Source organism: Pseudophryne corroboree, chromosome 5 (assembly GCF_028390025.1).
Source record: "Pseudophryne corroboree isolate aPseCor3 chromosome 5, aPseCor3.hap2, whole genome shotgun sequence".
In the NCBI taxonomy this organism is placed as follows: domain Eukaryota; kingdom Metazoa; phylum Chordata; class Amphibia; order Anura; family Myobatrachidae; genus Pseudophryne; species Pseudophryne corroboree.
In genome coordinates this window covers 633,171,313-633,198,708 of record NC_086448.1, presented here as the reverse complement: position 1 = coordinate 633,198,708, position 27,396 = coordinate 633,171,313, and the positions used below count along the sequence as shown (strand labels likewise).

The window sequence follows — 27,396 nt, the reverse complement described above, 5'->3', positions numbered from 1 at the left end:
GATCTCAGAGGACCCATGGCCTCTGCCGCTCAGACAGGACCTGCTGCAGCAGGGGCCCTGTCTGTTCCAAGACTTACCGCGGCTGCGTTTGACGGCATGGCGGTTGAACACCGGATCCTGAAGGAAAAGGGCATTCCGGAGGAAGTCATTCCTATGCTGATTAAAGCTAGGAAAGAAGTGACCGCAAACCATTATCACCGCATTTGGCGAAAATATGTTGCGTGGTGTGAGGCCAGGAAGGCCCCAACGGAGGAATTTCAGCTGGGCCGTTTTCTGCACTTCCTACAGTCAGGGGTGACTATGGGCCTAAAATTGGGTTCCATTAAGGTCCAGATTTCGGCTCTATCGATTTTCTTCCAGAGAGAACTGGCTTCACTACCTGAAGTTCAGACTTTTGTTAAGGGAGTGCTGCATATTCAGCCCCCTTTTGTGCCTCCAGTGGCACCTTGGGATCTCAACGTGGTGTTGGATTTCCTAAAGTCACATTGGTTTGAGCCACTTAAAACCGTGGAATTAAAATATTTCACGTGGAAAGTGGTCATGCTGTTGGCCTTGGCTTCGGCCAGGCGTGTGTCAAAATTGGCGGCTTTGTCATGTAAAAGCCCTTATCTAATTTTCCATATGGATAGGGCAGAATTGAGGACTCGTCCCCAGTTTCTCCCTAAGGTGGTATCAGCTTTTCATTTGAACCAACCTATCGTGGTGCCTGCGGCTACTAAAGACTTGGAGGCTTCCAAGTTGTTGGACGTAGTCAGGGCCCTGAAAATTTATGTTTCCAGAACAGCTTGTGTCAGGAAAACTGACTCGTTGTTTATCCTGTATGCACCCAACAAGCTGGGTGCTTCTGCTTCAAAGCAGACTATTGCTCGCTGGATCTGTAGTACGATTCAGCTTGCACATTCTGCGGCTGGACTGCCGCATCCTAAATCAGTCAATGCCCATTCCACGAGGAAGGTGGGCTCTTCTTGGGCGGCTGCCCGAGGGGTCTCGGCTCTACAACTTTGCCGAGCAGCTACTTGGTCGGGGTCAAACACATTTGCTAAATTCTACAAGTTTGACACCCTGGCTGAGGAGGACCTAGAGTTTGCCCATTCGGTGCTGCAGAGTCATCCGCACTCTCCCGCCCGTTTGGGAGCTTTGGTATAATCCCCATGGTCCTTACGGAGTCCCAGCATCCACTTAGGACGTCAGAGAAAATAAGATTTTACTCACCGGTAAATCTATTTCTTGTAGTTCGTAGTGGATGCTGGGCGCCCATCCCAAGTGCGGATTGTCTGCAATACTTGTATATAGTTATTGTTTAACTAAAGGGTTATTGTTGAGCCATCTGTTGAGAGGCTCAGTTATTGTTCATACTGTTAACTGGGTATAGTATCACGAGTTATACGGTGTGATTGGTGTGGCTGGTATGAGTCTTACCCGGGATTCAAAATCCTTCCTTATTGTGTCAGCTCTTCCAAGCACAGTATCCTAACTGAGGTCTGGAGGAGGGTCATAGAGGGAGGAGCCAGTGCACACCAGGTAGACCAAAAGCTTTCTTTTAGTTGTGCCCAGTCTCCTGCGGAGCCGCTATTCCCCATGGTCCTTACGGAGTCCCAGCATCCACTACGGACTACGAGAAATAGATTTACCGGTGAGTAAAATCTTATTTTCTGTATCCTGATGTCTCCTCAGACATCTGGCCTTATCTATTTGTCAGACAGCTTTCTGCATTGTTTGGACTCCATATTGTTTGGATTTACAATTAGCATATATTAGCTAGTTTTCGGTTCTGATCCCAGGAGGGTGCAATCCGTGCCCAGGTAGCAGTTGGACCAGCGCCTTACATTCTAAAATGTTTACAAGAAATATTCTGCAGCCTGAAGCTCCCCAGTTATTGTTGAGACCTAGACACGAGATTTGGGCTCAGCAGCTTACTTTTGAAGAATTACAAGTAGGCATCTGTTGCTGTGTTTGACACTGGACCAAAGCGATGGCAAGCTGGAACTCTGCAGCTGGGAAGGAGGTTAAAGTAACTGTTGCTAATGTTATACGTGTGGCAAGATAAATAGGTGTTTAGTAGAAAATAAAAAAAGAGGAACCAAAAAGAGGCATGACTTGCTTACCTAACATTGTAGATGCATCGCTATGATGCTCTCCATCAGTTTTCCATTACTTCATACTCTCTGCTTTTCTGGGGAAGATCACTGTTTCCCCTGGGATCAAGTTCCCAACATTTCGACGTATTCTCATCTGTGCCGATATATGTCACTTTGGATACAATCTGACTTTTTCTGGTACCTCTTTTTCTCCAAAGACACCAGTGGTAAGCTTACTACCAACTATCTCAGCTTCCCAATACTAATTACCATCTGTAACTTCTGCATCCTAACCACTCTGGAGAGGTTATCCTTGCTGACTACCTCCTTCAGTTGTCTTCGGTACAGATTGTTGGCCCTATCTTAATCTCTGTCCTTGATTGTGGTGCAATCAAAACAGTGGGGACTCCAGAACTTGTGCTGCTTATACATTCATGGGCAGAGAGTTTGCAGCAGAATGCGGTGTGTGTTACCCAGCAGTGTTCCCCATCTGACTTTAGCATTCTCTTTTTATATGTAGACACACAGATGCAAGTACACCGGCTGGTTACATAGAGTTGTGGAGTTAACATTTACATGGAATTATACCAAGTCATAGGATAGCCGGTAATTAGCTGTTAATTCAGTTCATAGGAACTATGGGCCTGATTCAGATGTGGTTAGAGGTGTTTTGGGAAACAGCGTCCTTCGCCTTCCTCAACATCAGTAGACTGACAGTCACTAACATTCTGTAGCCCATCTGCTTCCGACGTCGCAGACCCATACTGCATATGCACAGTACGGGTCAGGTGCATGCGCAAAGTACAGAACATTGCACTGCCGTCGGGACCTATATCAGGCCTCATGTATTCAGCCAATGTAGGTAGGGCAAATATGAAAGAGAAGAACCTGATTATCTGTTTGGACAGTAGAGTTCTATGCTGCTGATGATAAATTTTTAATGCACCAATATTGATGACATTGGGCCTAATTCAGACATGATCACAGCAGCAAATTTGTTAGCTAAGGGGCAAAACCATGTGCACTGCAGGTGGGGCAGATATGACAATTGCAGAGAGCGTTAGATTTGGGTGGGTTATTTTGATTCTGTGCAGGGTAAATACTGACTGCTTTATTCTTCCACTGCAATTTAGATTTCAGTTTGAACACACCCCAGCCAAATCTAACTCTCTCTGCACATGTTACATCTGCCCCCCCCCCCCCCTGCAGTGCACATGGTTTTGCCCGTTAGCTAACAAATTTGCTGCTGCGCTCAGATCTGAATTAGGCCCATTGTGTCCACTCAACTTATTATGTGGATTGAGATTGGACTCTGCAGGGCAGCAATGTGTAAGCAATACTACAGTAGCTCACCAGTGATGGTAGTCTTGTACTGTCACAGTGTTCAGGAGTAGCATCCCATATATGTCTCAATATAAGGCTTCTGCTCTGGTCTCTTATATTATTGCTGCAAGGGCCAGTATGGAGTAACTCCAGTAAGGTCCAGCAGTGTGTACTTAACTGTCTGACACATTTTGTTGAATGCACACAACTTTATCAAAGGCAAAGTGAGCTTAGTGTGTCCAAACTGTCATTTAAATCCCTTTAGTCATCATTAAGAAATGAATTACACCTGAATTGGCTTGCACTAGTTACCTGGTTCACAGGGTAATACTGTATATACAGAAAAAGTATTAAATATACATTAAATATTTAAATTAATAAAAAAATATAGAAAAAAATGAGGCAATCCTATATTAACAGTAGTGAGTGCAGTTTTTATTTATAATTATAACTTTTAGTTTAGTTAACAGTGTTCAAACATTGATGATACCAATAGTTTAAAAAACAGATAAGGTACATAAATGTAACATTATAGAAGACTAATAAATCATATACTGTAGATTGATGTTCTCCCTAGGGTTTTGTAAAATAAGCATTCCAGCCGTCTGTTGTCAATGAGAAGGACTAGGTACTCAAACATTATTATTCCCTGTTAATAGTTATATATTGTGTCTGTGCGGCCTTCATTTCTTACAGCTGGTGTTGTAATGCTGTTGATGTGAATGGAGTTATTGATCTATATAACCTCACACGCCCTCTAAACACTCTGATTTGCATTCATCCCATGACTCTGAAGTGCTCTTTGATTTAAGTACGTGATTTCTAAATATGACAAGTGCTACTGTTTTCTCATTGCCCTGCGCTTTATTTCCTAATTCTTGGTGCAGAAAATCTTTTTGATCATATCAGTACCCTCAAAGACCAACTTAATGCTATCCTATGCCGTGAAGCTGCCTACATGCTTGAAAAGCAACAATTGTTTTTCTATGATAAGTAAGATAAGCAGACTCTGTGTTAGCAAATAAACTTTGGCAGAAGTTGGCACTGCACTTGCTTAATTGTTTCAACTGTATAAATCAGTGTTTGCCCCTCTGCAAACTGCATAGGAATTCAGATAATATTACAAGTCCTTGTTAACCTCCCTGGGTTTGCTCACATTGTAGACAAGATGATGAATGGGTCAGACACTTACCTCACCGGGGGACTGCTTCCTTCACTGTCTGATAATCTCCAATCCTTTTGAAATGTTGTTATCACCCTTGAAGAAAGTCAGGTTGTGATGATAAACCTGAAGACCTTCTCATCCTCCCCATCTGGATGGTTTTTCTGGTATCCGTTCAGATGGTTGACAATGTTAAGGTCGACACTCATTATGTCGACCACCATTGGTCGACATTGACATGGTCGACATGGGCAAATGGTCGACACATGGAAAAAGGTTGACATGAGTTTTTTTTTTTTTAAATTACTTTTTTTAAAAACTTTTTTATACTTTACGATCCACGTGGACTATTATTGGAACGGTAACCTGCCCGAAGCATGGCAAGCGAAGCGAGCCATGCGAGGGGACGTGGTGCAGTTTTTGGGGTTCCCCGTCACTTTACGCAGAAAACGACACCAAAAAAAGTACAAAAAAACTCATGTCGACCTTTTCATGTATCGACCTTTCATGCGTCGACCATTAGTCCATGTCGACCATGTCAATGTCGACCAATAGTGGTTGACCTTAACATTGTCAACCATTCATACCAGAATCGGTTTTTCTCTTCTAATATATAAAACATACCTGAGATCTTTGCCCCCACCCTTATTAAGTTCTTTTATAAAATCGTAGAGTGTGCCTTCTTTGATTAGGCAACAAAACTGACCAACGTCATTGTTCTTCCCAAACCTCATAGAGACCCCATTAAATGTGTTAACTACAGGCTAATATCTCTATTAAACATTGATTTAAAAATGTATGGAAATATCATTGCAAACAGATTATCTCTTTTATTTTCCCATCTGATACACTCTGATTAAGTAGGCTTTATGTCTGATTGTCCGGTATTAGATAATAGCAGACAGACCATCGATCATCATCATTCATGCCCTTCATTGGTCATGGCACTAGATGCCAAAAAAGCCTTTGATCATATATGATGGCTATGCATGTCTGTAGTCTGGTCCATGAGCAGGGATATGGTCAGCATACTGTACCAGCTTTCGGGATGCCAGAAGTCGGAATCCTGACACTCGTTAGAAGACCGACGCAGGGAGCCCGACATGAATCACAATGCCGGCACTGGAATACTGACTGCCAGCATCCTGTTTGTAAGTATGCCGGGGCGGATTAGGTTTAGGCTGTGGGCAGGGGAGGGTTAGGCACCGCTGGTCAGGCATGGGGGGAGGGGATGGTTAGGGTCAGGCTGTGGGGTAGGGGGTCAGGGTTACACTACTTACCTACTAGGTGTTGGGATCCTGTGTGTTGGGATGCCGCTGCTGGTTTTTTGACTGCAGACATCCCAAGCGCCGGGATCCTGATACCATCCCCATGAATGTGTATCGGTAATGTTATAAACAAAATTATTCTTTGTACCAATCTGCAACTGTTTCAGTTAAGAGTGTCCTCTCTTCTCCCTTCAGGAGTTAAAGCGAGACGCATCAGAACAGTCTCCTTTTCCCACTTATATTTGCCTTACTAATAGAGTCACTTAAAGCTAAAATTCGCCTCCACTCACATATCTCCAATATTGGGATCGGTGGTTGAAAGTTAAACCAGCCTCACACATGGACGATGTCCTTTTGACACTTTATTCAGTCTAAACCAGTGGTTCTCAAACTCGGTCCTCAGGACCCCACACAGTGCATGTTTTGCAGGTAACCCAGCAAGTGCACAGGTGTATTAATTACTCACTGACACATTTTCAAAGGCCTGCAGGTGGAGCTAATTATGTCACTTGTGATTCTGTGAGGAGACCTGCAAAACATGCACCGTGTGGGGTCCTGAGGACCGAGTTTGAGAACCTGTGGTCTAAACCATTGATCAACTACTTTAGGAAATTAAAGCCCATGGTCTCCATTCCAGTTTTAAAACAAAACCTCAAAAAACTGAGAGCTTCCATGTCTACCCTAATAATTATATGAAACAAGATTAGTATCTAGTATTTCCCTTTCAATGGAGTCAGAAAAAATATATCTAGGGATGAACATAATAAAAAAACTCACCAACTTTTCAGATCCAATTTTCCTAATATATTGACTAATATCCAAGGCTGATTCAGATAGTCAAATGCCCTTTATATCTTTTGGTTTTCCCGGATTACACATTCTCCAACACTTGATTAACATTTTTTAGTCCCTGCCAGTTTGTATCCCTCCTTATGTATTATATTTAAATTTTTGCATCACTGCACATAACTTTTCATATGTCTTACTATACGACCAAGGACTAGGGTTAAAATGTTCCAGTGCTCTGTACAGGGAGGTGACCTTGGTATACCAAGCTTAAAACATTACTACTTGGCAACATGGTTTCTTATGTGTTCTTTGGGACAGTCCTCTGATCTCTGAATGGGTCTTGGTCGGTCTCCTCCCTTCTTTTTATAAATCTAAATGCACCATTTTGACCTTAGCCATCTCGTTATCTCTCACTCACTTAGGCCCAGATTTATCAAGCCTTGGGGAATGATAAATTGCATGGTGATAAAGCACCAGCCAATCAGCTCCTAACTGCCCTGTTAAAGGCTGTTTGAAGAATGACAGTTGGGAGCTGATTGGTTGGTACTTTATCATCATGCAAATTTATCACTCTCCAAGGCTTGATAAATATGGGCCTTAGAATCTAGAACAGGGCTAATACACAGTTCAATTTATCTCTCCGTCCGTGCCCATTGTCCCTCTATTTAACAAAAATAATTTTTCTCCCAGCTTTAGTATTGCAGATTTTGAGCCTTGATGGTCTAACATAATGATATCTGTGAAGACTCATCCTCCCCCTCTTCACTAGTTTCATATCCCTAATGAAACAATTTTTCCAATTTTTGCAGATTTGTAACTTCTACTACTCCATGTGTTTCAGACCCTTCACCACTTTCAAATCCCTAGGCCTCCAGCACTCCTCCACCAAAGGTCTTATGCCCTCTTTTTATAATGTGTTTATCCTCTTATGTTTTGTGGTCAGTAACTCCTAAGAGGAAGCCTGGGTGAGAGATCTAGGGGAGAATTATGATTCATAGGACTAGGAGGAAATTAGAGAAACTGCCACCTCTAGCTTAGTGTGTTCCAGGATAAAAGAAAATGTTTGCATGCTCATGTTTTGCTGTTATCTTCTATCCTCTAAATTGTATACATTCTCCCCCACCATTGCAGAAGGATGCTGGAGGGCAGTGCAACTTGGTGTTACTCTGAAAGAGTGTAGCCACCTGTTATCTACCCTTCTAAATCTAATGATTCCTCTCTTCCAGGGGTATATTTACTAAAGTGTGGGTTTTTAGAAGTGGAGATGTAGCTTACCATATTGTTTTGGCAACATGACAGATCTCCTCCAACCTTGGCAATCTGTTCTGGAAGTTGAGTCTGGCATGTTTATAAGATGGAACATATGACAATCACTTTCCTTAGTCTCTGGCCACACCACTTATTTCTTCTTTCTCTTTCAAGTATTTTCTCTAACGTCCTAGTGGATGCTGGGGACTCCGTAAGGACCATGGGGAATAGCGGGCTCCGCAGGAGACTGGGCACTCTAAAGAAAGATTTAGTACTATCTGGTGTGCACTGGCTCCTCCCTCTATGCCCCTCCTCCAGACCTCAGTTAGAATCTGTGCCCGGCCAGAGCTGGGTGCTCCTAGTGGGCTCTCCTGAGCTTGCTAGAAAGAAAGTATTTTGTCAGGTTTTTTATTTTCAGAGAGCTTCTGCTGGCAACAGACTCTCTGCTACGAGGGACTGAGGGGAGAGAAGCAAACCTACTCACGGCAGCTAGGTAGCGCTTCTTAGGCTACTGGACACCATTAGCTCCAGAGGGATCGAACACAGGTACCTAACCTTGATCGTCCGTTCCCGGAGCCGTGCCGCCGTCCCCCTCGCAGAGCCAGAAGAACAGAAGCAGCAGAAGCATGAAGACATCGAAATTGGCGGCTGAAGACTCCTGTCTTCACTTAAGGTAGCGCACAGCACTGCAGCTGTGCGCCATTGCTCCCACAGCACACCGCACACTCCGGTCACTGTAGGGTGCAGGGCGCAGGAGGGGGCGCCCTGGGCAGCAATTAAGTACTTTTTTGGCAAAAAGAGACATATATACAGTCTGGGACTGTATATATGCCCGAGCCCCCGCCATTTTTTACACATTAAAGCGGGACAGAAGCCCGCCGCTGAGGGGGCGGGGCCTTCTTCCTCAGTACACCAGCGCCATTTTCTCTTCACAGCTCCGCTGGAAGGACGCTCCCCAGGCTCTCCCCTGCAGTATACAGGTGCATAAGAGGGTAAAAAAGAGAGGGGGGGGACACATAAATTTAGGCGCAGAGATATATTAACAGCAGCTACAGGGTAAACACTAAGGTACAGTGTAATCCCTGGGTTATATAGCGCTGGGGTGTGTGCTGGCATACTCTCTCTCTGTCTCCCCAAAAGCCTTTGTGGGGTCCTGTCCTCAGTCAAAGCATTCCCTGTGTGTGTGCTGTGTGTCGGTACGCCTGTGTCGACATGTTTGATGAGGAAGGATACGTGGAGGCAGAACAAGTGCAGCTGAATGTGGTGTCACCGCCGACGGTGCCGACACCTGATTGGATGGATATGTGGAAGGTGTTAAATGATAATGTAAACTCCTTGCATAACAGATTGGATAAAACTGTAACCGTGGGACAGTCAGTGTCTCAATGCCTGATCCTACAGCGCAGAGGCTGTCAGAGTCTCAAAAGCGCACACTATCCCAGATAGTTGACACAGATGTCGACACGGAATCTGACTCCAGTGTCGATGACGATGAGGCAAAGTTGCAGCCTAAAATGACTAAAGCCATCCGCTACATGATTGTAGCAATGAAGGATGTATTACACATTTCTGAGGAAAATCCTGTCCCTGACAAGAGGATTTATATGTATGGGGAGAAAAAGCATGAAGTGACTTTTCCTCCTTCACATGAATTAAATGAATTATGTGAAAAAGCGTCGGATTCCCCTGACAGGAAGGTGATAGTTTCCAAGAGATTACTTATGGCGTATCCTTTCCCGCCAACGGACAGGTCACGCTGGGAATCCTCCCCTAGGGTAGACAAGGCGTTGACACGCTTGTCTAAGAAGGTGGCCCTGCCGTCTCCGGATACGGCCGCCCTAAAGGATCCTGCGGATAGAAAGCAGGAAGCTATCCTGAAGTCTGTTTATACACATTCTGGCACAATGCTGAGGCCAGCAATTGCTTCGGCCTGGATGTGTAGTGCGGTAGCTGCATGAACGAATACTCTGTCTGAGGAGATAGATACCCTGGACAGAGACACTGTTCTACTGACCCTGGCACATATCAAGGACGCGGTACTATATATGCGGGATGCCCAGAGGGACATTTGCCTGCTGGGCTCTAGAGTTAACGCAATGTCCATTTCTGCCAGAAGGGTCTTATGGACTCGGCAATGGACAGGGGATACCGACTCTAAAAAACACATGGAGGTTTTACCTTATAAGGGTGAGGAATTGTTTGGGGACGGTCTCTCGGACCTAGTTTCCACAGCTTCGGCTGGGAAGTCACATTTCTTGCCTTATGTCCCTCCACAACCTAAGAAAGCACCGTATTACCAAATGCAGTCCTTTCGTTCTCAGAAGAGCAAGAAGGTCAGAGGTGCGTCCTTTCTTGCCAGAGGCAGGGGTAGAGGAAAAAAGCTGCACCATGCAGCTAGTTCCCAGGAACAAAAGTCTTCCCCAGCTTCCACTAAATCCACCGCATGACGCTGGGGCTCCACAGGCGGAGCCAGGAGCCGTGGGGGCGCGTCTCCGACATTTCAGCCACCAGTGGGTTCGCTCACAGGTGGATCCTTGGGCTATACAAATTGTGTCTCAGGGATACAAGCTGGAATTCGAGGTGATGCCCCCTCACCGTTACCTAAAATCGGCCTTACCAACTTCCCCCATGGAAAGGGAGATAGTGTTGGCGGCAATTCACAAACTTTTTCTCCAGCAGGTGGTGGTAGAGGTTCCCCCCCTTCAACGGGGAAGGGGCTACTATTCCACTATGTTTGTGGTACCGAAACCGGACGGTTCGGTCAGACCCATTTTAAATTTAAAATCCCTGAATATTTATCTGAAGAAATTCAAGTTCAAAATGGAATCGCTCAGAGCGGTCATTGCAAGCCTGGAGGAAGGGGATTTTATGGTGTCTCTGGACATCAAGGATGCTTACTTGCATGTCCCCATTTATCCGCCTCATCAGGAGTACCTCAGGTTTGTGGTACGGGACTGTCATTACCAATTCCAGACGTTGCCGTTTGGCCTGTCCACGGCACCGAGAGTTTTTACCAAGGTGATGGCGGAAATGATGGTGCTCCTTCGGAAGCAAGGGGTTACAATTATCCCATACTTGGACGATCTCCTCATAAAGGCGAGGTCCAGGGAGCAGTTGCTGATCAGCGTAGCACACTCTCAGGAAGTGTTGCGTCAGCACGGCTGGATTCTGAACATTCCAAAGTTGCAGCTGATTCCTGCGACACGTCTGCCCTTCCTGGGCATGATTCTGGACACAGACCAGAAGAAGGTGTTTCTCCCGGAGGAGAAGGCTCAGGAGCTCGTGACTCTGGTCAGAGACCTCCTAAAGCCAAAACAGGTGTCGGTGCATCACTGCACACGAGTCCTGGGAAAGATGGTGGCGTCATACGAAGCCATTCCCTTCGGCAGGTTCCATGCGAGGATCTTTCAGTGGGATCTGCTGGACAAGTGGTCTGGATCGCATCTTCAGATGCATCGGATGATCACCCTGTCCCCCAGGGCCAGGGTGTCTCTTCTGTGGTGGCTGCAAGGTGCTCACCTCCTCGAGGGCCGCAGATTCGGCATACAGGACTGGGTCCTGGTGACCACGGATGCAAGCCTCCGAGGGTGGGGGGCAGTCACTCAAGGAAGAAACTTCCAAGGGTTGTGGTCAAGTCAGGAGACTTGTCTGCACATAAATATCCTGGAGCTACGGGCCATATACAACGCCCTGAGTCAAGCGGAGACTCTGCTTCGAGACCAACCAGTGCTGATTCAGTCAGACAACATCACGGCAGTCGCTCATGTAAACCGCCAGGGCGGTACAAGAAGCAGGGTGGCAATGGCGGAAGCCACCAGGATTCTTCGTTGGGCAGAGAATCACGTGCAAGCACTGTCAGCAGTGTTCATTCCGGGAGTGGACAACTGGGAAGCAGACTTCCTCAGCAGACACGACCTCCACCCGGGAGAGTGGGGACTTCATCAAGAAGTCTTCACGCAGATTGTAAATCGATGGGAGCTGCCACAGGTGGACATGATGGCGTCCCGCCTCAACAAAAAATTAATGAGGTATAGCGCCAGGTCAAGGGACCCTCAGGCGATAGCTGTGGACGCACTGGTGACACCCTGGGTATTCCAGTCAGTCTATGTGTTTCCTCCTCTTCCTCTCATACCCAGGGTACTGAGAATCGTAAGAAAAAGAGAAGTGAGAACAATACTCATTGTTCTGGATTGGCCAAGAAGGACTTGGTACCCGGAACTGCAATAAATGCTCACAGAGGACCCATGGCCTCTGCCTCTCAGACAGGACCTGTTGCAACAGGGGCCCTGTCTGTTCCAAGACTTACCGCGGCTGCGTTTGACGGCATGGCGGTTGAACGCCGGATCCTAGCAGAAAAGGGCATTCCGGAAGCAGTTATTCCTACGCTGATAAAGGCTAGGAAGGACGTGACAGCAAAACATTATCACCGTATATGGCGAAAATATGTTGCTTGGTGTGAGGCCAGGAAGGCCCCTACAGAGGAATTCCAGCTGGGTCGATTCCTGCACTTCCTACAGTCAGGGGTGACTATGGGCCTAAAATTAGGGTCCATAAAGGTCCAGATTTCGTCCCTATCCATTTTCTTTCAAAAAGAACTGGCTTCACTGCCTGAGGTTCAGACGTTTGTTAAGGGAGTGCTGCATATTCAGCCTCCTTTTGTGCCACCAGTGGCACCTTGGGATCTTAACGTGGTCTTGGCTTTCCTGAAATCCCACTGGTTTGAGCCATTTAAGACAGTGGAGCTAAAGTATCTCACGTGGAAAGTGGTCATGCTGTTGGCCCTAGCCTCAGCTAGGCGTGTGTCAGAATTGGCGGCTCTGTCATGTAAAAGCCCCTATCTGGTTTTCCATATGGATAGGGCAGAATTGCGAACTCGTCCGCAGTTTCTGCCAAAGGTGGCATCATCTTTTCATCTGAACCAACCCATTTTGGTGCCTGCGGCTACTCGTGACTTGGAGGATTCCAAGTTGCTTGATGTAGTCAGGGCTTTGAAGATCTATGTTGCCAGGACGGCTGGAGTCAGGAAAACTGACTCGCTGTTTATCCTGTATGCATCCAACAAGCTGGGTGCTCCTGCTTCAAAGCAAACCATTGCTCGCTGGATCTGTAACACGATTCAGCAGGCTCATTCTGCGGCTGGATTGCCGCATCCAAAATCAGTGAAAGCCCATTCCACAAGGACGGTGGGCTCTTCTTTGGCGGCTACCCGAGGGGTCTCGGCATTACAGCTTTGCCGAGCTGCTACTTGGTCGGGTTCAAACACATTTGCAAAGTTCTACAAGTTTGATACCCTGGCTGAGGAGGACCTGGTGTTTGCCCATTCGGTGCTGCAGAGTCATCCGCACTCTCCCGCCCGTTTCGGAGCTTTGGTATAATCCCCATGGTCATTACGGAGTCCCCAGCATCCACTAGGACGTTAGAGAAAATAAGAATTTACTCACCGGTAATTCTATTTCTCGTAGTCCGTAGTGGATGCTGGGCGCCCGTCCCAAGTGCGGACTTTCTGCAATACGTGTATATAGTTATTGCTTAACAAAGGGTTATGGTTATGTAGCATCGGTTGAGTGATGCTCAGTTGTTGTTCATACTGTTAACTGGGTAAGTTTATCACAAGTTGTACAGTGTGATTGGTGTGGCTGTTATGAGTCTTACCCTGGATTCCAAAATCCTTTCCTTGTAATGTCAGCTCTTCCGGGCACAGGCCCTCATTCCGAGTTGATCGCTCGCAAGGCGAATGTAGCAGAGTTACACACGCTAAGCCGCCGCCTACTGGGAGTGAATCTTAGCTTCTTAAATGTGCGACCGATGTATGCGCAATATTGCGATTACAAACGAGTTAGCAGTTTTTGAGTAGCTTCAGACTTACTCTGCCTGTGCGATCAGTTCTGTGCTTTTCGGTCCTGGCTGACGTCATAAACACACCCAGCGTTCGCCCAGGCACACCCACCGTTTCCCCGGCCACTCCTGCGTTTTCTCCGGAAACGGTAGCGTTTCCAGCCACACGCCCCTAAAACGCCGTGCATCCGCCCAGTAACACCCATTTCCTGTCAATCACAATGCGAACGTCGGAGCGATGAAAAAGCCGTGAGTAAACTTACTTTCTTCATAGTAAAGTTACTTGGCGCAGTCGCAGTGCGAACATTGCGCATGCGCACTAAGAGAATTCTCACTGCGATGCGATGAAAATCTCCGAGCGAACAACTCGGAATGAGGGCCACAGTTTCCTTAACTGAGGTCTGGAGGAGGGGCATAGAGGGAGGAGCCAGTGCACACCAGATAGTACTAAATCTTTCTTTAGAGTGCCCAGTCTCCTGCGGAGCCCGCTATTCCCCATGGTCCTTACGGAGTCCCCAGCATCCACTACGGACTACGAGAAATAGAATTACCGGTGAGTAAATTCTTATTTTTTGCTAGATGCTTTTTCTTACTACAAACCCCCCCCCCCCCCCCCCCAAAAAAAAAAAAAATGAAGCGCAATATGATGGGTCATGAAACCTCTGCCTTTTAAGTGTCAATCGTGAATATTCATTATAATGCTTTCCTATTGATATCTCTTTTACCATGTCCTTTGTTTTAGTGGACATCTATATCTTCTGTTCATCTATATAACATGCTGTCATCAAGTAGTCATCTGAAAAAGAATTAGGGGGGGAATTCAATTAGCGGCAAAATCGCAGCAATTAACTGCGATTGCCGTTTTCATCATTTTCGCGTCTTTTTTTGCAGCAAAAACTTTTGGCGGGTATGCACACTCCCGCAATTTGCCCTATTCAAATGCAAATGAGCGAAAACGTGATTACCACGAAAATTGGTGCAGAAAGTGAAAAACAGGTAAATCTGTCCGTACCCCCCAAAAAAACTAAACTAACGTTGGATAATAGTACAGAAGGTTATTATTGGTTATAATAAACTTATATTGATCGAAAAAAAACAGAAATAAGTGCTAAAATTAAACTTGGTATATAAAAATGGGTATAAGTATATATTTGAGTAATTTTAGGGGAAACAGACCGATTAATCCCACCTGCAAGTCTAAGAACACTTATCCCACTCATGAAGCACCCCAATATTCCTGTCCCATGCCTTATACCCCAATTTCCATCATTTTGCACTTTCACCCCAAAAATGACATGTCATTATTGGCCACTTAAAAATAATTAAAAACTTCTAAGTGCCTAATTAGTAATTCAGGGGGTTGTCCCAGGGGTTCAGAAACAAATCCCAATATTTTTAACTTAAAATAGGGATTTTCCCCAAGTTTATCACCTGCTCAAAGTTGGTAAATTGATTATTAGCGGTAAAATTACTGTGAAACTGTTTCATGGATAATTAAATAGATGCTTTCTTAAAATTCCCATGATTCGCGTTAATTTTGTGTCTTTTTACTGCGTAAACACGATTTCAACGCTAATTGTTCTCCCCCCTCAGTGTGAATAATCTATGTTGAGACTTGTGTAGAAGGACCTCTAGGGCTTCTGCCTTCTAGTTCATACTTAAGACAGAGAAAATCACAAAATTAATTTGAGTCCAAAATCTGTCGGCTTTAATATACAAGCATCACAAATGCAGTCGGTCTCACCTCAACACTTTCTCTAAAAAAGATCTCAAACTGCTTATGAATTGAGGAATAAAGGGGTGTACTCACGGAGCGATCGCTGCTTAAAATCTAAGCAATCTGACTAGATTGCTTAGATTTTAAGCCTGATCGCTCCATGTGTTCCCCCTACAGCGATAGCAATGCGCAGCCCCGCGCATTGCTATCGCTGGTGCAAGATTGGCCTGCCCCCCCCCCCCTCCCCCATCTCCCCACGCACGCTCAGCACACATCACGCTGTGCTGAGCGTCGGGAGAGATGTCTGCTGAGCGAACCGCTCAGCACACATCTCTCCCACATCGGCCAGTGAGTACTGGCCTTAAGGAGAGTGTAACATGACATTACTGGGCTGTTTTCAAATGCTAGACTAAGAGCCTGAATTCTTGAGGGGGGTACACACAGAGAGATCCGTACTTAAATTCTAAGCAATCTGGCTAGATTGCTTAGAAGTTAAGCACGGATCTGTCCGTGTGTATACTCCACAGCGATAGCGCTATCGCCGGTGCTAGATTGGCCTGCATGCAGCCACAATCTAGCACATCGCTCATTTCACCGCTGGGTGAAATGAGCGGCCCCACTCGCTCAGCACACATGGTGCTGTGTGCTGAACGGGGGGGAGGAGTTGTGTGCCGAGCGTTCGTGCTAGATCGCTCAGCACACATCTCTGGGGAAATCTCTGCGTGTGTACGCGGCTTATGATTCTGTATTATCGGCTCCCATAAAATCAGCCTGTGGCCACCACCAGAGAGGAAATGGAGACACATAGAATTCAAGAAATAATGGGGTCTGTTCATGAATCAGTGAAAAGAGTTGAGAAGTGAGCCAGTGGAGAAGTTGCCCATGGTAACCAATCAGCATTGAAGTAACATTTATAATTTGCATACTATACAATAGTACGGAGCAGCTGATTGGTTGCCATGGGCAACTTCTCCACAGGCTCACTTCTCCACTTTTTTCACTGCTTCATGAATAGACCACAACATCCAGACATATTTAGAGTTAAGTTATGATCATGTGTTGGTGTATTTATTGTATCAATCTAAAGCTATTCCCTCTTCTAACGCAGCTGTCAACTATTTTACCAATATTCTACTTTAGTTGTACTCAATATTGGCAAAATTTATATTTTTTAATTGGCAACGACTCAGGTAGTATAGTTTAGTGTTAGTTGTTTGCTTGTTTAGAAAATAACTGTTTGAAATACAACTTTAACAGGATTCTATGTTCTGCAGACAGAGAGATCTTTGATGTAGCTGGCCAGTATCTGCATGAAAATATTGGTTCTCCTGAGCAAAAATAAAAATACATTGTGTTTTTCTAGATACTCCCACAACAGTACCAAGGAACCATTGTGCAAATATTTTAATGGAAAAGTCTGAACAATTCTCTGGCAGTTTTCCTTATTAATGTTAGGGTCAGATCACTCCCTCACATTTACCTTGCCAAGTTCTCTTATTGTGTTTTCTAAACAAGTAGGCACATGATTTCTCTTGAACTCATCCTGTGAACTGGCATTAGTTAGGAAGTCACACAAGGACACAGGAGCCCAGTTCACCCTCTGTACACTTACAGTGAGATTTAATTCTCCTATCAGCTGGTAAAATATTGGATATATTCTAACACAAGTACACCATCTTTTATCTTTGTTTCACAATGTTATATTCATAAAATGTAAAACAATATAAATATTTAATTGAAATTATGACTGCTAAGAATTTTAAGAAAAATGGTACTTTCCTATCTTTGTGCCTCTAATACTAAATGGTATGCCACTTAAACAACCCTACAGCTGTGTCCTCATATACTTTGCCTTAAGGTAAATACACACGGTGAGATATTGACTACCTCCGATTCTGACTTTGGATTTCCCCTGAACTCCCCGGAGCCCTGAACCACCGATATTGACTATCTTTACTTGAGATTTTGACTATGTGCCAATTTTGACTATACTATGTACTAGGTTGTACACAATATAGTGAAGATTGCCTTGCCTGCACAGTCTTTCTTTTCCTGTTATACCGACCCCGCAGGAGCGAGCATCAGTATTGCAAGCTGTGTACACACGGTGCGATTTGCACTATCCTTACGATTTTGACTATATAGTCAATCGTAAGGCTACATTGCACCGGTGTGTATGCACCTTTAAGTCCAAACAGCCCCTCTAGATACGTACAACAGGACCTGGTAACTCGGCCAAACATTGTTTATGATCAAAATGTTTGTCTTATTTGCATAAATAAAACAACTAGAAGTGCTAGATGGCACTGATCAATACAGTGTTCGACAGCTGTATATCTGTATGTGCGAATGAGTGTAAATCTGTAAACGAAGTGCTACAATGCAGCTGCTATGGCTTTTTCTCACACCAAGTTCCATTATGCTTCATCTGTGACTTTAACCGCATACAAATTAGTTTTAAGCAGGCACAAAGTCGCAGCCCAGCGTCTGTAGTACACTTTGGTGTTTTACTGCATCTGTGATGTGAATAAGTCACAATTTAAAGAAAAACGCTATACTACACCGCTCTGAGCAGCTCTTTTGTGTATGAGGACACCTTTGTATCCCCACTTTTTCCTATCAGTTATTGCTACAGGTGTCTCATGCCTACTCAATGTTCTCCCCATGCTATATTTCTCGGGTGGTCAATCCGGTAAAATTTCCCTGCAGCTGGGCACTGTGACACAGCCAAAAGTCATGCTGCACTGACATTTCATATAGACTCATCAGTGCAGCACAACTTAATTGGATGAGTCACAGTGTCCCTCACTTCCCTGAACCACCCCACAGGAAGGCCAAGCCCAGCCAAGCATCACAAATTCACCTCGGCTACCTGGAGACCGCCAAACAGTAAGTGCAATGCTGGAAGGTGGTGGTGGGGAAGGGGGGTACATGATGGGTTACTGCCTACCTCCTGTGATATGGCAAGAGCATAATGCCGCCCGTCATAAAAAAAATTCTGGGATGAACATTTGTTACTTTTGAAAACGCATTTCGAAGAGATTGTGAGAGTAATGTGGAATTGTTAAGAGGACATTTACTGCTCCGCTTCAGAGGCGTGTCATAGAGTTGACTTGTGTACAAATAAGCCCCAAAGCAGTTACTTAGTACCACACACACAAACTATATAATGTAATCCTGCTAAATGTCTGTCTTGCACATGCACAATAAAAGCTCCCAGCTCTCACTCTCTGACACAAGCTCCTATTCTATAGATTACCACTAATAAAAAGATAATAGCGCACCTAAAACACTGAGGCATAAAATGGGTTGTACTTCAACACCCAAAATCAAAAAAACTACATGTATTTACTCCAGAGATGTGTGTAAATCTTCTCTTAATTATTTTCAGAAAAATATTACTTAAAACTAAAAAAAAAAAAAAAAAAAAAAAAATCTGCAATAGTATATAATCATTTAACTTCAATTATAAAACCCTTGTGCAGACAAAAAATGGTATTGTAAAGACTCCTCTTCCAAGGATATATTGTATATTCAAGAAATCCTACACCACAGATGCTCATGTGTTTTTTATTCTTCATGTTTTCCCACATCATATGTTTGTGTTCCATGTGTTCTATGTGCTTCTCAACCACTATTTCCAGAAATGCTCCTGCACAACAAACGGTATTGGAGGAAATCATGCACTCATGCTGACTTACACCATTTTACTCCCAATTCTCTGACCCAGGCCACTACTTTCTACTCACTGCCAACTGCTCCTCCATGCCCTCCTCCTTCTTTGCCCTTGACTTCACCTCTCACTTTATTACCAAAACTTAAGTTGTGCACAGTGATATCTCCTCTCCAGCATCCTCCCCATCACTGCTGCCCACCCCCACCTGCCTTTCCACCACTGGGGATGAACTTCACATCCTCCTCTACCCACTTCGGCTCTATACGCTTCCTCCACTCTCACTCACTCTGATACTTTCTCTCACCTCACCCATCTCTTCAACCTGTCCTTCTCCTCTGGCTGTATGCCCTCTTCCTTCAAACATGCCCTAGTTTCACTCATCCTTAAGATACCCTCACTTGGCCCATACTTACTGTCTAACTATGCCCCAACTCTCTTCTGCCATTTGTCTCTACGTGTTTATCGTCGTCTTACTTTTTTCTTTTCCACCCACTCTCTTCTTGACCCTCTATAATCTGGCGTCCATCCCCTGCATTCAACTGAAATTGCTTTCACAAAAGTCACCAATGACCATCTCATGGTCAAATCCAAGAGTCACTTCTCTCCTCATCCTTCTTGATCTGTGTGCCGTCCTTGACACTGATGACCATCTGCTCCCCCTCCACACACTCCACTCCATTTGACTATGTGACTTTGTACTCGTGGTTTAACTCCTACCTTACCAACAGTTTATATATATATGTGTATAATGAAGAAAATCTTTTTACAAAGTGGGCTATCCCTGCAGTTTTGAATAAGCTAGCAAAAGTTTTACACCCTTAGTAAAAGCTTTATGTCAACAAGTATCATACTTCCCAACAATACCTATTTACACAGGTCTGTCCATATTCACAGCTCCAGGAAGGCATATGGCCTATAAAACGATGGTATTACTTTGAGTGGTTCTGGGTTTGGCTAGGTAAATTTGGGAGTGGTTATGGGTGTGGTTTGGTGGATCATGGGAGGGACATATTTATGTGTTGAATCTACTTACAATGTTGGGAGGTATGTGTAAATCCTCGTTCTTCCTAGTGTTTTCTCCATGTTTCACTGACAGTGTTGACATCATCAGTGTGTTGCACTTAGTCTCAGTGAGATTGCTGTACTCTTCATGGAATCAGGGAGATCACCGCTATTTCATGGAGTTTCCCTGATTTCCCTGACATTCTGTGAGAGTTGTCAAATATGAGGTTTAATAATTGTGATTCTAGTGAAAAAGTATATACTCTGCATATGTGATGTTTGATGCATTTAACAGATGTAGTAATATTGTTGGTCATTCAGAGTTGATCGCTCGCTGCCGATTTTCGCAGCGCAGCGATCAGGTGAAAAAATTGCATTTATGCGCATGCGTATGGGCCGAAATGCGAACGCGCGTCGTACGGGTACAAAGGCATTTGTTGTTTTGCACAGGTTCTAGCAAAGTTTTCAGTCGCACTGACGGCCGCAAGAAGATTGACAGGAAGGGGGCGTTTCTGGGTGTCACTGACCGTTTTCAGGGAGTGTTTGCAAAAACGCAGGCGTGTCTGAAAAAATGCAGGCGTGGCTGGGCGGGTGTATAACGTCAAATCCGGACACGAATAGGCTGAAGTGATCGCAAGCGCTGAGTAGGTTCTGTGCTACTCTGAAACTGCACAAACTGTTTTTGCAGAGCTTGGCTGCACAGGCATTCGCATTTCTGCTAAGCTAAAATACACTCCCCAGTGGGCAGTGGCATAGCGTTTGCACGGCTGCTAAAACTAGCTAGCGAGCGATCAACTCGGAATGACCCCCATTGTCAAAATGGACAGATATTTTGGCATATGGTATCCAAAAATGATTCTCATGCCTTAAAAAAAAAACTGGTGGAACTAATCCTACTACTACTATTTTCGTTGATTGCTTTAATATACAGCAGATGGCCACCAGTCTATGGTGCTTATTGTGAGTTGTATGGATCTCAGTTGACGGTCACAAATGTCATGTTTTTTGTTTAAAGTGCATACACATATGTGAATGTATACAAGTTTGCATATGACCATCATATTCTGAATTGGATAGATATGTCTTTCCGTGAAATAGGGCATTTCAGGGTGTGAACTTAGTGGTGACAATGCATTGCATGTAATCACCCTGAGAATGTAACTGGAGATGTATGGGAGAACGCTGTAGCATAGAATTTTGTATGCATTTAGAGCCGCGGTCGCACACAGAATATAGGCATGTTGCATGTTATTTTAATTGGCAAAAGCTGCCCGTGTTTCCTATTTGCAATAAAGACACGTTAGTGGAAAAAGTTGCACGAAAAGACGTTCATCGCTACCAAGTCACAACACATCATGGCATGATTAGAATGGCTGTATAATGTGCAGGGAGGCTAGATGTAAGTGAACACATCTGTATCTGCAGAACACGTAACATGGACTCATTCTATCTTTTTGACAGGGCCGGCTCCAGGCCTACTAACAACCTGTGTGAGAAATGTTGGAGCGTCTCCCCCTCCCCACTCATCCCATCAGCCTACATCCATAATTATTATTTTTATTCTTTTTCTTATGGAGAAAAAAACATACACATAGTCCCCCTCAGGAAAAAAAAGGAACACTTGGTTCCACACAGGAAAAAAAAAACATGCAAATTGGGCCGTACAGGGAAACAAACAAAAAAAAAACACAGTTCTGCACAAGATAAAACACATTCACGTTGGCCCCCACAAGGAAAAAACAATACATATTGGTCCCCAAAGGGATAAACATGCACATTGTGTCCCCCCACACCAAAAAAAAAAAAAGTACAAATAAATAAAATGCACATTAATTGCCCCAGTCTCCTCAGAAGAGAAGAGAGAAAGGAGTAATGGCGGCAGCCAGGGGGGCATGTTGCCCTTCAGGAGGTGCTGGCTGTGGTTGGAGAGGGCCCATGCTGCTGGGAGTATCTATGTTGCTGATGAAAGTACTCCTGTTGCTGCTGCTAATGAGAGTACAATCTTTGGTGCTGATGATGGGAGTGATGATGCTGGTAGTACCTCTGTTGGTGCTGATGTGAGATCCGTCTCCTCAGCCTCCTCGCAGAAGACCTGAACAAAACAACAGCAGGTAGAAAAGCAGCACAGCGGGCAGTTTCACATTGACCAGTAACCGGACCTACCAGGGCCATTTCATCTTGGCCCAGCTGTGACGACTCTGGAGCCATCTAATGCCCCCTACACACTCGGCGACCTGAGGCCGAGGTGCCCGACGGGCGACCCGCCGCAGGTGCGGGTGACGAGGGGAATGACCACGTCACCCGGGCCCATTCCTGAACATGCAGGTCATCCATATCGACCTGCATGTGGAAACGACAGGAGACCAACAATGAGCGAGCTCGGGGACGCGCATCGTTCATCGTTGGTGGCTCCACACTGAACGATATGAACAATATATCATTCAAAAAATTAACAATATCGTCCATATCGCTCACTATATCGACCAGTGTGTAGGGGGCTTAAGGCGCGGGCTGCATGGACTCAACATGGAAGGTGAAGATCTCCAGACAGCTGGTATGGGGCAGTAGTAGTGACTGCCGGGGCTGGTCACTGTCCTGCAGGGAGTGGAGGGTGGGCAGTTGTTGGCAGGGGCGCCGAGTTTGCTTGGAATCCAGGCACATGGTGGGAGGGGTATTTATCACAGGGTCTACAGTCATTAGGTCAACTACCATTGGTCGACATGGCAAAGGTTGACATGATGGAAAGGTCAACAGGGACAAAAGGGAAGCACAGGGAGATGTCGACATGAAAAAGGTTGACACAGCATTTTTCAAATATTTGGGTGTCATTTTCACAGTCATAGCGCATGGAACACCAATTAGTGTACCGCGTCCCCATCTCTTCGCTCGCCATGCTTCGGACAGTTTACTATTCACATATTCACAATCCTAGTCCACGTGGATGGAAAAGTTGAAAAAATAAAATAAAAAAAAAAGCAGTGTAGACCATAGGTGTGTCAACCTAATGTCCTAATATGAAAGAGGAGGGATATCCAGCGCTCGTGTATATGAATATTTAGATTGATTTTAGGCTGCAACCTGTTTATGAAGTACCTCAAAAGCTTCACTAGGTAATATAGGCAAATACAGGTATAACAAGTGCGCCTGAAAAACAATAAATGAGTAATGTACTGTACAAGTATATGGTGTTCAAAAAGACAGAACCTAATAATGAGCTGAGAACTTAAACAGGATGCTTGTTATAATGATATGCAGACTAGGGTCATCTGAATGTCAAATTATGTTTTTATTCAAAAATGATGTGATATATGCATCTGCTGCATGCATATGGAGAGTTAAACAAGCAAAAGGAAAAAAGATTTTAAAATTAAAGGGGGGGGGGATTTCGGCAGTGTATGAAGGAAGACAGTAACAGGTCTATTACTGAGGGATTGTGATAGGAGTAAGGCACACTGCAGTATATTACACTCAGATAGGTGGCGTCCCACCTCTGTAGTGTCTAATGTCCTGCTAATAATGTCCAGAGCCTATGCGGGTGTCCGTTAGAATGTCCAATTACTATGAATATGGTCCAGAAATACGTGTGGGGTACCCCTGGAGGACCGCTGGCTGCGCGGGATCTGATCGGGGCTAATACTCAGGTAATCAGGGCTCCGGACGCACCGTTTCCCCCTGCGCCCTGATCAGCCGCGGCGTCGCTCTGGTGAGTGCACCGTGGTTCTCCGGACAGCTGGGAGGCGGTCACCGTCTTGGAGAGGGAGGAGGGAAACTGCTTCTAGCCCTAGTGGGCTGTCCGCTGTGCCTTCTCCTCTCCTACAGAGACTACTTACTGTACATGCTCATTCAGTGAGTGTGAGAGTGTGAGAACAGCCAGTATAGAAATACAGATCTTTATGACTCTGATCATCTTTGTTTTATCTTAGGATGTGCAACTCCAAATATGACAGTTATATCTTTACAAGGTTCCAACATATGTATGTTTGAAAGGTGGATTATTCTGGGAGGGGTATATTCTTTGAATAAAGGTGGTCATTCCGAGTTGTTCGCTCGGTAATTTTCTTCGCATCGCAGCGATTTTCCGCTAATTGCGACTGCGCCAAGTAAATTTGCTATGCAGTTAGGAATTTTACTCACGGCATTACGAGGTTTTTTCTTCGTTCTGGTGATCGTAATGTGATTGACAGGAAGTGGGTGTTTCTGGGCGGAAACTGGCCGTTTTATGGGTGTGTGTGAAAAAACGCTGCCGTTTCTGGGAAAAACGCGGGAGTGTCTGAAGAAACGGGGGAGTGTCTGGGCGAACGCTGGGAGTGTTTGTGACGTCAAACCAGGAACGAAACTGACTGAACTGATCGCAGTTGCCGAGTAAGTGTGGAGCTACTCAGAAACTGCTAAGAAGTGTCTATTCGCAATTCTGCTAATCTTTCGTTCGCAATTTTACTATGCTAAGATTCACTCCCAGTAGGCGGCGGCTTAGTGTGTGCAAAGCTGCTAAAAGCAGCTTGCGAGCGAACAACTCGGAATGAGGGCCATAGTTGGATCACCTTTATTCTATGTGACATGTCAACTTTTTAAAATGACAGTTGGTGCTCACCACTGCCTTCCCCACACACGCACCTCCATGTGAATAATACATGGATTGTGCAGCAGCACAGATGTGCGGGTGCTCACCCACTAACACAGCTGGCTTCTAGTAACGTTCAGAATGTCCGTCGGTGGATGGCTGCCGATATCAGTGGAACTGTGTATTCTGACACAGTCCCTGACACTGGTATGCTGCCGACACATCCACAGGCATGCATTTCTGATCTCCATCCCCTGACCTTAACCATCGGGGATGCATGCGCAGATGTAAAATATCAGGCACTTGTGCCCAGTGTTTATTAGCACCCATTGATGGTTTGCTCGCATTTTATTCTTTTTGCTATATAATATTTAGGGAAGATCCTGATAAGAGAAGAATTCTCGCTCTCTCCCTTATGCTGGGTGCACACTAGGTGATATATCGGTTGTTCGAGCAAATGGCCGATTTATAATGAGAGGCTGTTGGTGGGTGTGTATACCTGAAATGTCTATGAACACAGCTACACAGAACCCAATCCAGTACTCACTACAACCAGATATATGAAGCATTAGAAGTAATGGTCACAGACTCATGCCGTAACATCTTGATGCTATTGGAAGTGAAGAGAGTAGACTAAAAGTCAGATATTTGGTTATTTTATTTGGGGGTAAATTTACTAAGGAGCATCGTACAAAGGCCCTCATTTCGAGTTGATCGCTAGCTGCCGTTCGCTGCGCAGCGATCATTTTCAAAAATTGCAAAACTGTGCATGCGCAGGCACTGCAATGCACACGTGCGTCGTACGGGTACAAAGAGCATTGTTGCTGTGCAATTGTTCTAGCGAAGAATCCATTCGCACAGCCGATCGCAAGGAGATTGACAGGAAGAGGGCGTTTATGGGTGTCAGCTGACCGTTTTCTGGGAGTGTTTGGGAAAACGCAGGCGTGCCCAGGCGTTTGCAGGGTGGGTGTCTGACGTCAATTCCGGGACCTTTGTCGCTGGATTCATCGCACAGGATAAGTAATAGCAGGGCTAGTCTGGTTTTGCACAAAAATTTTTGTACTGCTCTGCTGCACAGGCGTTCGCACTCTTGCAAAGCGAAAATACACTCCCCCGTGGGCGGCGACTATGCGTTTGCACGGCTGCTAAAAGTAGCTAGCGAGCGATCAACTCGGAATGAGGGCCAAAATCCGCTACAAAACTATTCAAAGCAAAAAACACTGTATTTTGCTTTGACCAGTATTTTTGTTTTACATTTCCTGCCTAAACACTCAGAAAAGTGGGGGCTTATTAAACTTAACCTCTGGTCTTAAGGACTCAGAGGCTGTAGATTCAGTTTAAAAGCTGATATTATACAGTACTGTATACTGTGTAATAATGCTGGTAACGCGGCTGTAAGACCAGCAGCATGGTTTACCATAGATATTATGTGTAAATGTTAATATTTCAATGCAACCTTTCGGTGTCCTTGCTTTTTCTATGACAAAATATAAATTATGTGTAAAATATATAATATGGATATTATAATTAATATTCTGTCCTTCTCTTCTTTCTTTTTTAAGGTTCTTACAGCAGTTATCTCTCTATTTGTCTTTGAAATATCCCTGAATGTTCCTCTTACTATGTGGTAAGATCACTGATTAACAATCTCAATGTGCTCACTGTACAGTGATCAGCAGTGTTGGGATATACGTTACGTGTTAAGAAATCTAGACCTATGCTATTAAATAATTACAAGCCACAGTTTTTTTTTCCCAGGAAAAATTAGTATAAAAGTGTCAATAAGCCTGAAATACAGGTTCTTGGATTTGGTGCTGGGTACAACTTTTGTACTCCTCCCCAGTTGTCCACGTTACGGTTAATGGGTTTACTTCCCAGTCATTTCCCTTGGTTCATGGCACCAGGCTTGGTTCATGGCCCCTAGTTTCCTGTGCTATTTGCTCTTGCTATTGAACCTTAGGGCTTTTATATACGCGCCCACAGCCTGTACAGTGGCAGTCAGGTGCTGGTTGGTTGGTACTTTTTCTGTCTCCCCTTTATCTCTCACCAAGGCTTAATACATAGACCCCCAATGTCTCTTAAGTGCTTCACTGTGTCTGCACGGCTCTCGCTCGCTATCTGCAATGTACTGACTGCTTTAAATATTTAGGAATTTGGATATCATAGACGCCCAAAGATTTTGTTTGTCAGAATCTTTTGCCCATTACTGACCTGTGTAAAAAAAAAAGCCTAAAATACAGGTTGCACAATATAAAGAGCTACGGAAAGGGGTAAAAATAAAAGGCTAGCCGCTGTGCGGCTGCATATAGCCGTGTGTGTTCGCTATTCCTTTGCAGTATGTTTTCTCTGAGTATCTGGTTTTTAGCCAGTGAATAAATGCTAATAATTACCTTGAATATTATTCCACAATAAATGTCACCTGGGCAGCATGAAGCAAGAACTGAATGCCTGCCATCTTGCCAACATCCCTCTTATTTGGTAGCTGACGTCTTTCTTACTAGTCATTGCCAGTGTTTACGGAAACTCATAAATTGTACGTCTTGTGTACATTTGCCAGCTTTGTGTCCATTATAGAGATTATGGTGGGTTCTGTGGCTCTTTGCATCATCGCAGGTGCTGTGATTCAGGGGCGGAGCCACAATGAGGCAATTCACTACAAATCGCATTATCGAGCCCCACTTCTTTGAGGAGATGGTCATATCTATGACTCCAGAAGAGTTCTCCGGAATTCGGGATC

At 44.8% G+C, this 27,396-nt stretch overlaps 1 protein-coding gene across 2 annotated transcripts in view; it reads left to right on the top strand.

The window, feature by feature from the left end:
- Positions 1 to 27,396, top strand: part of TMEM241 (transmembrane protein 241) — a 381,772-nt gene that overhangs the window by 333,355 nt on the left and 21,021 nt on the right. Inside the window, exon 14 of one of the 2 annotated variants that reach the window (XM_063923591.1) lies at positions 26,222 to 26,286. The exons of the other annotated variant lie outside the window; for it this stretch is intronic. Within the exon in view, the coding sequence (XP_063779661.1) occupies positions 26,222 to 26,286 (65 nt within the window). The remainder of the gene's footprint in view (positions 1 to 26,221; positions 26,287 to 27,396) is intronic. 2 annotated transcript variants of the gene reach the window in all.